Here is an 11690-nt window from a genome sequence, read left to right as displayed (position 1 = left end):
TTGGAATAACCTATTAATCACACAGGAAATATGATATTTCGGAAATCGGGTTGATTGACAGGGACCCCCGCTAATTCCCTTGTCTAGTAACTGTTGAGTCATCATTCCAGGGGTTGGCTGAGTGCTGCGTCGCCACCTTGTGGTCCTTTAATTCTGGCACCCCGGGTACAAAATGAGCCGGGACATTCACCTTTCCAGACAATGTCTAGCTGTTGAGTAGTGTGGTACAATCAAAGTAAAAAAAACAAACAAGGACAAAACAGCCATAACAAAGGAAACACACTATGGACAGATCATAGGGTACCAACATTTTATTTATAATATGAGGACAGACGGTTAGAAATAAAATACACATGGTAAAACAGTTTCCTTCATAGTGTTAGTGTTTACTTTGGTATACAATCTAATGTTCTGTGACAATACACATTTACTATATTCTTTATATGAGAATATATGTGAGTATCCATCCATCCAGTATAAAGCTGACCTACAGGGATATCTTTTACATAATAACATTGTCATACCATAATTTATGCTTCACTTTGCAGGACTTTTCTTTTTCAGGCAACCACTGCATTCAGGCAATGAGTTACAAAATAAAGAGTGTTTAGAGAACAGTAAAAGAACAGTTGTATTGTCTTACAGTTAGATAACTATTACATTGTGTTATGACTTTCTTTTGACAGTTGCCATTCCTCACACCAGTTGCCATTCCTCACACCAGTTGCCATTCCTCACACCAGTTGCCATTCCTATCCATTGCATCTGTCTTACGACAGAGGGTTCAATATAGGGTTAATTTCAAAGTTGCCCGAGATGGATGAGGTTGCCCCTAGATGCTGATCATGGATCAGTTTTGTGTCTTTCTCCCTTCATGGTTGAGGCGGATGGTGAACTGATCCTAGAACTGTGCCTAAGTGTAGCTTCTACCCGGAGCTCAACTGTCCAGCGCTCACAGCCTGGTCCTCTGATTGGCTGGCAGCTCATCCTGGTCGAGTCCCCACAGGAAGTTGCGCAAGCGTGTCACTTCCTTTTGTAGCTCGGGGCTGGGGATTGGCTGGGAGAGGTCCAGCTGAGGCGTCTCATTTGGCAGGATGAGAGGGGGGTGGTCCAGGAAACTTTCGAAGATGTCTTGGACAGAAAAGCATGAATAGAAATGTAGTGGTCTGAGATTCTTAGGAAGAAATCATACCCCTTCTATACATGTGTACTTACAATGTTCAGAATGTCTAAGGGCTGAATCCTGACTTGAGATCACAAATATTTTCTAATTGACATAAATGCATAATTTACGGGAATAGTCTACTTATCTCAAGTTTGCAGTTGTATCTAATGTTCTGTTCATAACCAAGTTGGAAGTTGTGAAGTCGTAAATACCAGTTAGATGCATTCACATGCTTTAAACTCATTTAGAAACGCCGATTTGCTCATGTCCAAAAAGCTTCATCAACCATAATCTAAAAGTAGAGCTATCATGCTTGTAAACAAATTATAGTGTTCAAAAACCATATTAATAGATTGCTATTTATAATTTATGTTTTGTTGTTACATTTATCTACTGAAAATGCTGTTATCGAAGTCTATTCCTTAGTAGGTGATGTCAGAGGTCCGCATGTAGGAGAAGTCAGAGCTTAGGGATGATAGACGAGTTTCCCCCTAGTAATTACTAGTTGGAGGACAGTTCACACGGATATTTTCCCTGTCGTATATGGTAAATACTACCTTCCCACTTGGCTATGAATGCAGCATTGCTCCTACATAATGACCCTCCAGGACTCCCAACCCCTCCCCTCTCGTGTCTCACCTCCACTGAGCTCCGTCCCAGGGGGAGGGGCCCAGGAGGCCGGTGGGGCTCTGGCCGGTCCCAGCTTGTAATGGGTCAGCAGATGGTGCAGCTGGGTGGGGCTTAGCAAGGCGTGGTCCTCCTGTAGGCTGGCCCAGGATGACTGGCGGGGGAGACATAAGAGAACAACCAATGAGCAACAAAACAAAGAAGGAGGAAAAGTGGACGATATCAGCAACGTCTACAACTGAGATGGGATGCCAAATCTGAAATCTACCCCTAGCCCGTTGTCACCGCTAGATTACCCCTTATATCTGAAAATAACTAAATGGGTGTGAACAAATTAATGGAAAATATTGTTTTTCTAGCTTCCTAGAGCAGTTATCATACAGTTTATACCTATCTGATCCAATCAGCTTTAGGAGAAGGCATCAGGAAGTGTCTAGAGGTAGGGGCTAGGGGTGGATGTGTGATAAGTCAAATAGGTTTAGAGGAAGAACAACACAACAACAAAAACAACGAGACCATAACATGATTCTTTATCCAGAATGTTTTGTTTTGGGTCATTATCTTGCTAAATCGACTGATTGTTAACTGGCTAAACCAGCATTATTTTTACCTGGATGAGGCGGGTCTTAGGGACGCACAGGAAATTGACTGTGACGGACAGCTTCTTCAGGAACTCGGAGGCGATATCTCCAAGTCCTGCGCCCTGCAGCCAGTCCAGAACCAGGTCCAGGTTTGTACGGATCTGGACCGCTCTAGACCAGGAGAACAGACCATCTGAGTGAGGGACAGAGCGAGAGAAGAGGAAGAAGAGACAGAAAGAGAGGGAGTGTGTGTGTGTGTGTGTGTTAGTGCACATCTGAACCAGGGTTGGAAAGTTCAAGTTATTTCAGAGCCGCACCCAGATTCTCTGTCTCGCTGTGCTTGGTAGCGCGCATCCCCTTATGACCTCTACACTAAATGGTTCGTGCACAAACAATGGCTTGTGTAGCGGAAAGCAATTTCTGCATGTGTAATGTAGAACCCACTTAGCTCATGACTGCAGCTTCCTCAGACCAACCCCTGACCTTGGAACCCAGTATGACCCCTGCCCTCTCACCTCTCTCCAGCAGTGTGTTGAGCAGGGAGGTGTTGGTGAAGAAGAAGAGGTAGCCGAAGGTTTGGGAGGTGAGTGGGGGGGAGAGGCAGGCCTCCCGGGACAGCATCAGGGAGCAGCGGTACACCTCCACCAGCCCAGCCACCGTAGGGGGGAGGGAGGACACGTCATCCCCCTCTCCCTCCCCTCCACCACCCTCACCCCCCTCCATCTCCCTCGCCTCATCTCTCTCCTTCTCTTTCTCCAGGCTGGAGAAAGGGTTGTTGTCCAGGAGAGCTGGGAGGAGGGAGTACAGCGTCTGACAGAGACAGAGTGACAGAGAGAGAGATTAATTCATGTATAGATCGGGATATAATTATGTACAGTAACTTGATTGTGTCTTGAGTGTGAGGCAACTCAACCTCCCTCACCTTTGTGAGGTGGTACACGCACTGCTGGAAGGTGTGCATTATCACGTCATCAAGCTGCGCCAGGGCCTCGGAGCAGGTGTCCAGGTCAGCTGACAACACCGGGTCACCAGGAGCTGAGGGTAAATATATATGCATTAACTTCTAACTACTGTCATTTAACTACTGTTATTGCAGAACAATCGAAAATATATTTCACTTTCTCAATGACGAAACTAACTTGTTTTGACTACTGTGGGGCAAAATGATGATAGCATGAATGTCACACAGGAAGAGGAAGACAGGGAGACACAAAGACACAACGGCCATGTGACGTCAAAACAAGAGACAAGGTTAATATGACAAAATGCTTTTATTGGAGAAAGAAGCTTTTTGGCAGATGATCGATGGTGATCTGCATTGATCAAGAGGAAACGGACTCTTATGACACGGGTGTCTCACCCTCAAACTCCCAGTCTCTCTCCATGGCCTCAACTTTGACCTGGAAGAAGTTGAGGAGCTCTGTGGCATTGGACATCCAGAACATCAGAGGTCGAAGGTCAGAGGACAGCTTCTGAGCACTGGGCGCACTCAGTTCAACCTCCTGCTCTGTGGAACTGGACAGAACAGAACAGAACACACACAGTGTTATAGAAGTTGTTGTCACTATCTATTCATCTATCTCAAGGAGTTACAGCAAGTCCTTGATCTATTTTAATGAGCATGCAGTGACGGGGTTCAGTAACACTTTATTTGGGGCGGCAGTTAGCCTAGCAGTTAGAGCATTGGACTAGTAACCACAAGGTTGCAAGATCGAATCCCCAAGCTGACAAGGTAAAAATCTGTTGTTCTGCCCCTGAACAAGGCAGTTCCTGTTCCTAGGCTGTCATTGAAAATAAGAATTTGTTCTTAACTGGCTTGCCTAGTTAAATAAAGGTAAAATTAAAATAAATAAAAAATTACATTTGGATAGTCCATCTGCAGATGCTCTACAGACTATCAGTAACATTTCAACTAACTTCCTACTAACCCTAACCCTTAACCCAGATCCTAACCCTCAACTTAACCCTTATCCTAGCCCTTATTCTAAACTTAACCCTAACCGTAACCTTAGCATGCAGTTACTTATCAACAGATAGTTTGTTGATAACATGATCATATGTAGAGCATCTACAGATGGACAATCCAGACTATCCAAATAAAGTGTGACCCAGGGTCCCACTACATCTCATTACATCTGTTAACTGCTATTTGCTTGGGATAACATCTGCTAAATGAACATTAATATTAATAGATATTTGTGTACAGTATTAGTTTATCAGTATCATATACAGTTTATACTTTGTGTAAACGTCACATATTTTAATCATGAATCCTTGCATAATGCTAAATAGTATCTGCATGTTCATCACATAATTTACAGACACACAAGCTGGACAATCAGTGCTCTTGATTCCCCCTAATACAGCCCTAAGGGAAGTTCCAAACACAGGAAACAGCTGAAATATGACGTTGAGCAGAAATGATCTTACTTTTGCGTGGGATGCTTATCCCCAAATTCCTTAATGTTATCCTGTAAAAAGAGTTGGAGAGGACATGAGAGGAGAGACACGTCTTGGCTTAGTGGGGGGGGTGGGGGGGGAGAGTTGGGTTACAAAGTCTGGACAGGCCACCAGGACAATTACAACACAGTTTCCAGAAGGAAGTGACATCAGCTCATCCCCTGTTCTGTTCATCTACAGTGACAGGCATCTGTCTGTCTGTCTGTCTGTCTGTCTGTCTGTCTGTCTGTCTGTCTGTCTGTCTGTCTAAATGAATCCCTGTTCACAGCCTACAGGGTTTCAGAGAAAGACGTGTCAGTCTGGGGCTGGCTTTATAAGCTTTTACAATCCTATTTTATCTGGTGTGTATCTTTCTCTGTCAGTCTTGACTGAGCTACAGCTAGTTAGCGTTATTACAACTGAGATGATCCTAGACAGTCTTTCAAATGAACTCACCCAAACAATCCCTTTGATCTGATTGGCTGCTTTCAGCAGCAACTGAGGCGTGAGGGCGGGATCCAGGTGTTTGGAGGCGTGGTCAATCATGATTGACAGGAGAAAGGCTGGGGCTAAAGGTCCGCCCTCTGAGTCTGGAGAGGAGTTCTTAGAGATTATCTCCTGATGGAGAAAAAGTGAGAAACAGTGGCTTTCATTTATAGTCCTGTTTCAGCTCATATGTACCCGTTATCAACCAAGAAAGTAATATATGTGGTAACAATAGATACTTTAAGTTTCAGGTACCTCCCCCCCACTTATATAACACAGTTCTCTACTCTAATCTGTAGCAGACAGGTAGCAGACACAGTGGTGTAACTAACAGACACAGGGGTCTTTCTTCTGTCACCTGTAGCAGAGCGTCAGCGTGGCGAGGCTGGAACCGCAGCAGAGCCTCAGTGGACCCCAGGTACTGCCTTAACGCTTCCTGTCTGTCCACCAATCCCGAGAGGCAGCAAGTGGAGGGAACGTCAGCTTGCCAGGGCAGCGCCAAAGCCAGCGGAGGGGCCGGGGTCACGCGGGGGTCACGATACAGGAAGAGGAAGTGACTTCCTATACCAATCACGTCCCCAGGTTTAAGCACCGCCTCCCGGTAGAGAGCTTCTCCGTTGTGTGTGACAGCTCCTCCTCTGAAGGGACGCATCAGAGCTGGGGGGAGAGAGAAAATAGGTTGATTAACTAGTAACACTATAATTGAAGTTCTGCTCATAAACTGCTTATAAAAAGGTATGACATAGTTTTCTAACCATATATAAGGGGGTATCAAGAAGTGTCTAGTGGTAGGATCTCTGGAGGTTGATTGTGGACAGGAAATACTGTAAAATCAGGTGTCAACGTGTAGTAAGGAATTGTTACTTCTTTGGATAGATGTAAGCATATATGGAAAAGACTCCCTATTTTGCAGGCACTTTTCTGTTTGTTCAGGTCTGCAAACATCACAGGAGTATGGCCAGGATTTAGGACTAGGGTTGTTTGTGGACCAGACCTACCTTGCCCAGAGGGAGCGTCGGGTACGGCTGAATCTCTCCTGACCAACAGGTGCCTGGCCAGCATGTCTGGAGCAGAGAGGAACGTTTCCACCTTCAGAGGCCTCTTCCCCTTCCGCTCCCTTTCTCTGTCCTTCTCTCTCTCCCTCATCGTTGGCTTCCGCCCAAACACGTGTGTGTGCCCTGCCATGATGTACAAAACAAAGTCCTGTAGAAAACACACACAGAGGAGAACAGAAGAAGGAAATAAGAAAGAAAGAGAGAAGGGAGTCTGTTATCATCCAAAGGCCATGGTTATGATAATGGGACATCTTGGAGATCTTAAGTTGTGCGGAGGTCAGGAGATAAGGTATGAAGTGTGTCACAGTTTGCTACAATGAAGACTTGTGTGAGGTCAGTGTGAGAGATGGAGTGATGTACACAGTGGGGTTTTGTGTGTTTCCAAAGGTATTGTGTTGCTGTGAGTCTGTTTTGTGCTCAGGGTTGAATGGGAGAGGCTGGGGAAGGGTTGGAAACAGTGATGGTATGTGGCGATTAGGGGAATGCAGGTATGATGTCATGTTCAGGGTGTGTGTGTGTGATCATCTGGGAGGCGCAGGTCTAACCTTGCTCTGGTCGTAGCCCTGCAGCAACAGGAAGTAGGGTCGGTCCGTGGGCGGGAGGATCAGGCTCTGTGACATCACTTCCAGGTCGCAGGCTGAGTAGTCTTTCTCCTCCTCTACTGCCTTGTCTGCTTTGTTCCTCCGCTCCACCTCATCTCTGACCTTTGACCTCATCATCTAAGACAGAGGGAGGAGTCTTTATGGTCAGACTGCTGCACTGCTGAGATTAGGTGGGGTTGCCCTGTTGCTATCATGTTGCAATATGTGTTGAAACACATCCTCACCTCTCCGTGCTCCAATGGAGCTATCATGCTCACAATGTTCTTCCTGTCCTGGAGTCCTGCACTGTTGTTAGGGTGGTTTCCGGAGCGACTAGGGTCATTGCCGACGTGGTTTCCTTGGCGACGCCTCAGGCTGAGGTTCATGTCGCTGATGCTCCTCCTGAGTTCCGAGTTCCGTCCTCGATGACCTCGCTCACCCTCCTCAGCCCCGCCCCCCGACTGTACGCGGCTTCGCCTCCAACGTACACCTGTTACCACGACAACCAGACATATCATTAAAAACAAAGAAACGACACTTTCACTGGATGACTGTAGGAAACCTCAGATGTAAGAGCTGGTCATCTAGAGACACTATATTGTCCTTTTACCTGTGTGGTTCTCTCCTTCCCTCTCTCGCTCCTTCTCTTTCTCCCTCTCCTCTCTTTCGTAGTCGTCCCGTCTCTGGATCTCAAAGCGGCGTTCAAACCCATCCTTGGGCCGCCACATGTCCACCAATAGCAGCGGGCATTCCCATTCGGCCACACCCCTACGACACTCTGTCTCCCATTGGACGGCTCCATCTGGTTGCTGGATGGGCTTTCCAATGACATCACACAACAGGAAGTCTTCCGGGCTGTGTTTCTGCAGGGCTAGGAGAGGGAGGCAGGGCGACCAGGCTAATTATTTTTCCAATGAATATGACTTGCATAAACTGGACATTATTGCTCAGTTGAAGTGTTCACAGCTGTGGTTTATTTACTGGAACAATTCTGGCTATGTGCCTGACTTCATGGTGCAATGATATGTGTCAATAAGGAATATGAAAACCAGTAAGCCACTGTCCCGTTCTCTACAGTTACTGTCATTTCCCGTCCTTCTGCTATGGCAGGAATAGTCTACATACTGAAAGTCCCAAAGCTTTTGGCTATAATAGTTATTGTGTGGTAATCATACAATAATCTAATCCCATGTTTATCTGTACTTTCACCCCTCTCTTACATGAATCCCTGTACTGTACTCGGTCTGTACTCTCTCTCTCTTTCTGCCTCTTACCTGCATCGTCCGTCTCCTCCCTCTCTCTCTCCGTATAGCGGGTGATGACCTGGGCGATCAGCTGTTTGGCTGTAGAGTGGGCGGTGGCCAGCAAAGAGCGGTAGTTAGCCCCACTAGACAGAGCATCCCCATAGATCTTGATGAGGCCTGGGGCTGTGGAGGAGGCAGGGGGCAGGTAGTGGTGGGAGGAAGGGGCAGCAGAGTGGGCCCACACCTCCCTCTCCTTCTCCCCTATGGCCTTGTCTCGGTCACTGTTGGAGCGCCCCCTCAGGAAGAGGTGGGAAAGACGCTTGGTGCGGGACTGGGGCCCGGCGGGACGGGGCCGGAGGAAGGCCGGAGAGGGAGAGGGGGATGGGGGAGCGAGGGAGGGGGTGGAGATGGAGAGGGAAGAGGAAGGGGCAGAGGGGGCCTCGTGGAGGGACGCTGCATCAGAGCTGGTGGTGGACCTAGTGAGAGAGAAGGAGAGGAGGGGGAAGGAAAGAGAGAGAGGGGGAGTAGGGGATGTCAGCTGGGAGTTATGGCTGATAGAGCTGAACATAGACAATATTAACTGCTAGAAAACGGTCACGGGATTCAAGGAACACTGCATGACATGTGACACATGACCATACAATCAAATCAGTCCATAACGAGCTGTTGTCTTGTTTCATTTATTGTATGCAAAAACATGTCAGACGCTTAACTTGACTGTGGCTGGAGATATAGTGAGGAGGACTGAAGGATAAACAAACTGAATACAGAACAAACTGAAAAAACAGCGAGGCGGCAGACAGACAGACAGAAAGACCAACCAAGTTAAGAGACCTGGGTTGATGTGTGACAGACAAACAGACCAAAAGACCAACCAAGTTAAGAGACCTGGGTTGATGTGTGACAGACAAACAGACCAAAAGACCAACCAAGTTAAGAGACCTGGGTTGATGTGTGACAGACAAACAGACTGAAAGACCAACCGAGTTAAGAGACCTGGGTTGATGTGTGACAGACAAACAGACTGAAAGACCAACCGAGTTAAGAGACCTGGGTTGATGTGTGACAGACAAACAGACTGAAAGACCAACCGAGTTAAGAGACCTGGGTTGATGTGTGACAGACAGACAGACAGAAAGACCAACCGAGTTAAGAGACCTGGGTTGATGTGTGACAGACAAACAGACTGAAAGACCAACCGAGTTAAGAGACCTGGGTTGATGTGTGACAGACAGACAGACAGACAGACAGACAGACAGACAGACAGACAGACAGACAGACAGACAGACAGACAGACAGACAGACAGACAGACAGACAGACAGACAGACAGACAGACAGACAGACAGACAGACAGACAGACAGACAGACAGACAGACAGACAGAAAGACCGACCGAGTTAAGAGACCTGGGTTGATGTGTGACAGACAAACAGACTGAAAGACCAACCGAGTTAAGACACCTGGGTTGATGTGTGACAGACAAACAGACTGAAAGACCAACCAAGTTAAGAGACCTGGGTTGATGTGTGATAAGTTGATTAGTTGAGTCAGATGTGTTACTGCTGGACTAGAACAAAGTCGTTGAGAATCAACATTGGACTAAGTGACATTGAGGTACTGTACATAGGTAGCAGAGAGACTGACTTGACAGAGATGGCGCTGGGCCAGCGGCCCCCCAGCTTGGCAAAGTGTTTCCTGGGAGAGTTGATCCACAGACCCACAGGGAAATGGAGCTTCCTGAAGCGAGGACTGTCAGTCCCCTCCATCTGATCCATCTGAGAACCAAAGAGAGAGAAAGGTATTGTGTAATGTGAGAACTCAAAGAACACAGATCAAATGTTCATAATCTTTGAGTTAATTAATTAATATGTGTGTGGACTATACTGTTTAACATTCTATTCATGTGGGCCTGAAACAAGGAAATCATCAGGGGGAGGAAGACTGACCTTTTCCTCCAAACAACCCAACTGGGGGTATGTAATCCTAAATTTATCAAATAATGACATCATCATCATGAATAGTTTAAGGTCATCATCATGAATAGTTTGAGATCCTCCGGATCCTTGTGGAATTGTTCATTGTTACACACCAAAGGAAATTGGCTGTGGAAGTGATTGTTGCCCCCCATTGGTAAAAAAATATATATTTCTTTTGAAAATGGTAGATAGGTTACACTTGGCTCAAATCATCTCAAATTCTTACGTTACAGCACTGTAAATTACATCTTGTCACAAAGGTACTCTAAACTGAATGTGTGTCATTCCTCCTTATCCAAACAGGAAGTGTGTTGTACAGGCCTCAGATCCAGCTGTCGTGTTGAAAGGGAAATCCCCACTCTTAAGGTCACTACATGTCTGTCGCCTCAGTCTACAACTAGGAGTTGAATGAAATTACTCGTAATGGTGGAATGTAGAGTTTGGGGAGGGAAAACTGTGCTTAGGGACAGCTTCTATTCTTCAAAAAATTTGATGTGTCAACATAAAAAATGAATGCAGAACGGTTCAAATTTGAACCCAAATAATCTATTTTCATTGTTATTTTTTTTATTCAATCTTCTATAATGCAATGTTGCAAAAGAAACAGCAAAAACTTATCAGCAACATTTTACTGTGGAAAATGATCAATATTGTGACCTCTAACAGCTTATCATGGATGACAGCTCAAATGTAAAAAAAAAAAATAGAGTGGAAAAGTGACGAACCAATGCAACACAATATGCCCTCTACAATAAAAGCGTACTTGAAAGTACTTACCGAGAATGACTGCAGTTCTCTCTTTGTATAAGTGTTTTATTAGTCCTTCTCAACAGAAAAAAAAGAAAATGGTTAAAAACAACTATGTATTTTCCTTTTTCCCCAAGACAAAAACTCCATTTTCAAAATGTCTATCTGCGCCACAGGTATCTCTCTCTCGAACACGTTCTCTTCATCAATATATTCTCTTTTTAAATCAGAACATATTTTTCTCCACTTTCTCTCGTTTTCTTTGTGTTTTCTGTCTGTCTTCTAAGTAATGGTGGTACGGGCTCCTTCTCTCTCTTTCTCTGCCTCTGTGGGTCTATAGATAGAGAAACAGGCCCATTGTTCTAAGTGACAGAATTTCCTTCCTTCGCGCTGGACAACACCTATATCCTGAGAGAGAGAGAGAGAGAGAGAGAGAGAGAGAGAGAGAGAGAGAGAGAGAGAGAGAGAGAGAGAGAGAGAGAGAGAGAGAGAGGAGAGAGAGAGAGGAGAGAGAGAGAGAGAGAGAGAGAGAGAGAGAGAGAGAGAGAGGAGAGAGAGAGAGAGAGAGAGAGAGAGAGAGAGAGAGAGAGAGAGAGAGAGAGAGAGAGAGAGGAGAGAGAGAGAGAGAGAGAGAGAGAGAGGAGAGAGAGAGAGAGAGAGAGAGAGAGAGAGAGAGAGAGAGAGAGGAAATGGGGAGATTATTTTGTGATGCACACACTTGCTGGCCCCTTGTACCTTCACTGTACATACACACTATAAAGAGATAAGACTAGAAATAGAGATTGGGGG

General features: G+C 45.8%; 1 protein-coding gene across 1 annotated transcript; it reads right to left on the bottom strand.

The window, feature by feature from the left end:
- Positions 1-296: 296 nt before the first annotated feature.
- LOC106605844 (ras-interacting protein 1) lies at positions 297-11263 on the bottom strand. The gene is made up of 16 exons (XM_014201820.3): positions 10932-11263; positions 9823-9953; positions 8209-8654; positions 7545-7805; positions 7180-7424; positions 6899-7072; positions 6297-6501; positions 5657-5955; positions 5269-5430; positions 4804-4844; positions 3734-3888; positions 3296-3408; positions 2889-3183; positions 2403-2566; positions 1805-1946; positions 297-1131 (listed from the first exon to the last, which is right to left on the bottom strand). The coding sequence occupies exons 2-16, from the start codon at positions 9951-9953 to the stop codon at positions 953-955; spliced, it is 3012 nt and encodes a 1003-aa protein (XP_014057295.2). The 5' UTR covers positions 10932-11263; the 3' UTR covers positions 297-952.
- Between the last annotated feature and the right edge of the window lie 427 nt (positions 11264-11690).

Source organism: Salmo salar, chromosome 05, assembly GCF_965601325.2.
Source record: "Salmo salar chromosome 05, fSalSal1, whole genome shotgun sequence".
NCBI classification, from domain to species: Eukaryota; Metazoa; Chordata; class Actinopteri; order Salmoniformes; family Salmonidae; genus Salmo; species Salmo salar.
The sequence above is the reverse complement of the archived record's forward strand: the minus strand, read 5'-3'. Positions and strand labels throughout refer to the sequence as shown.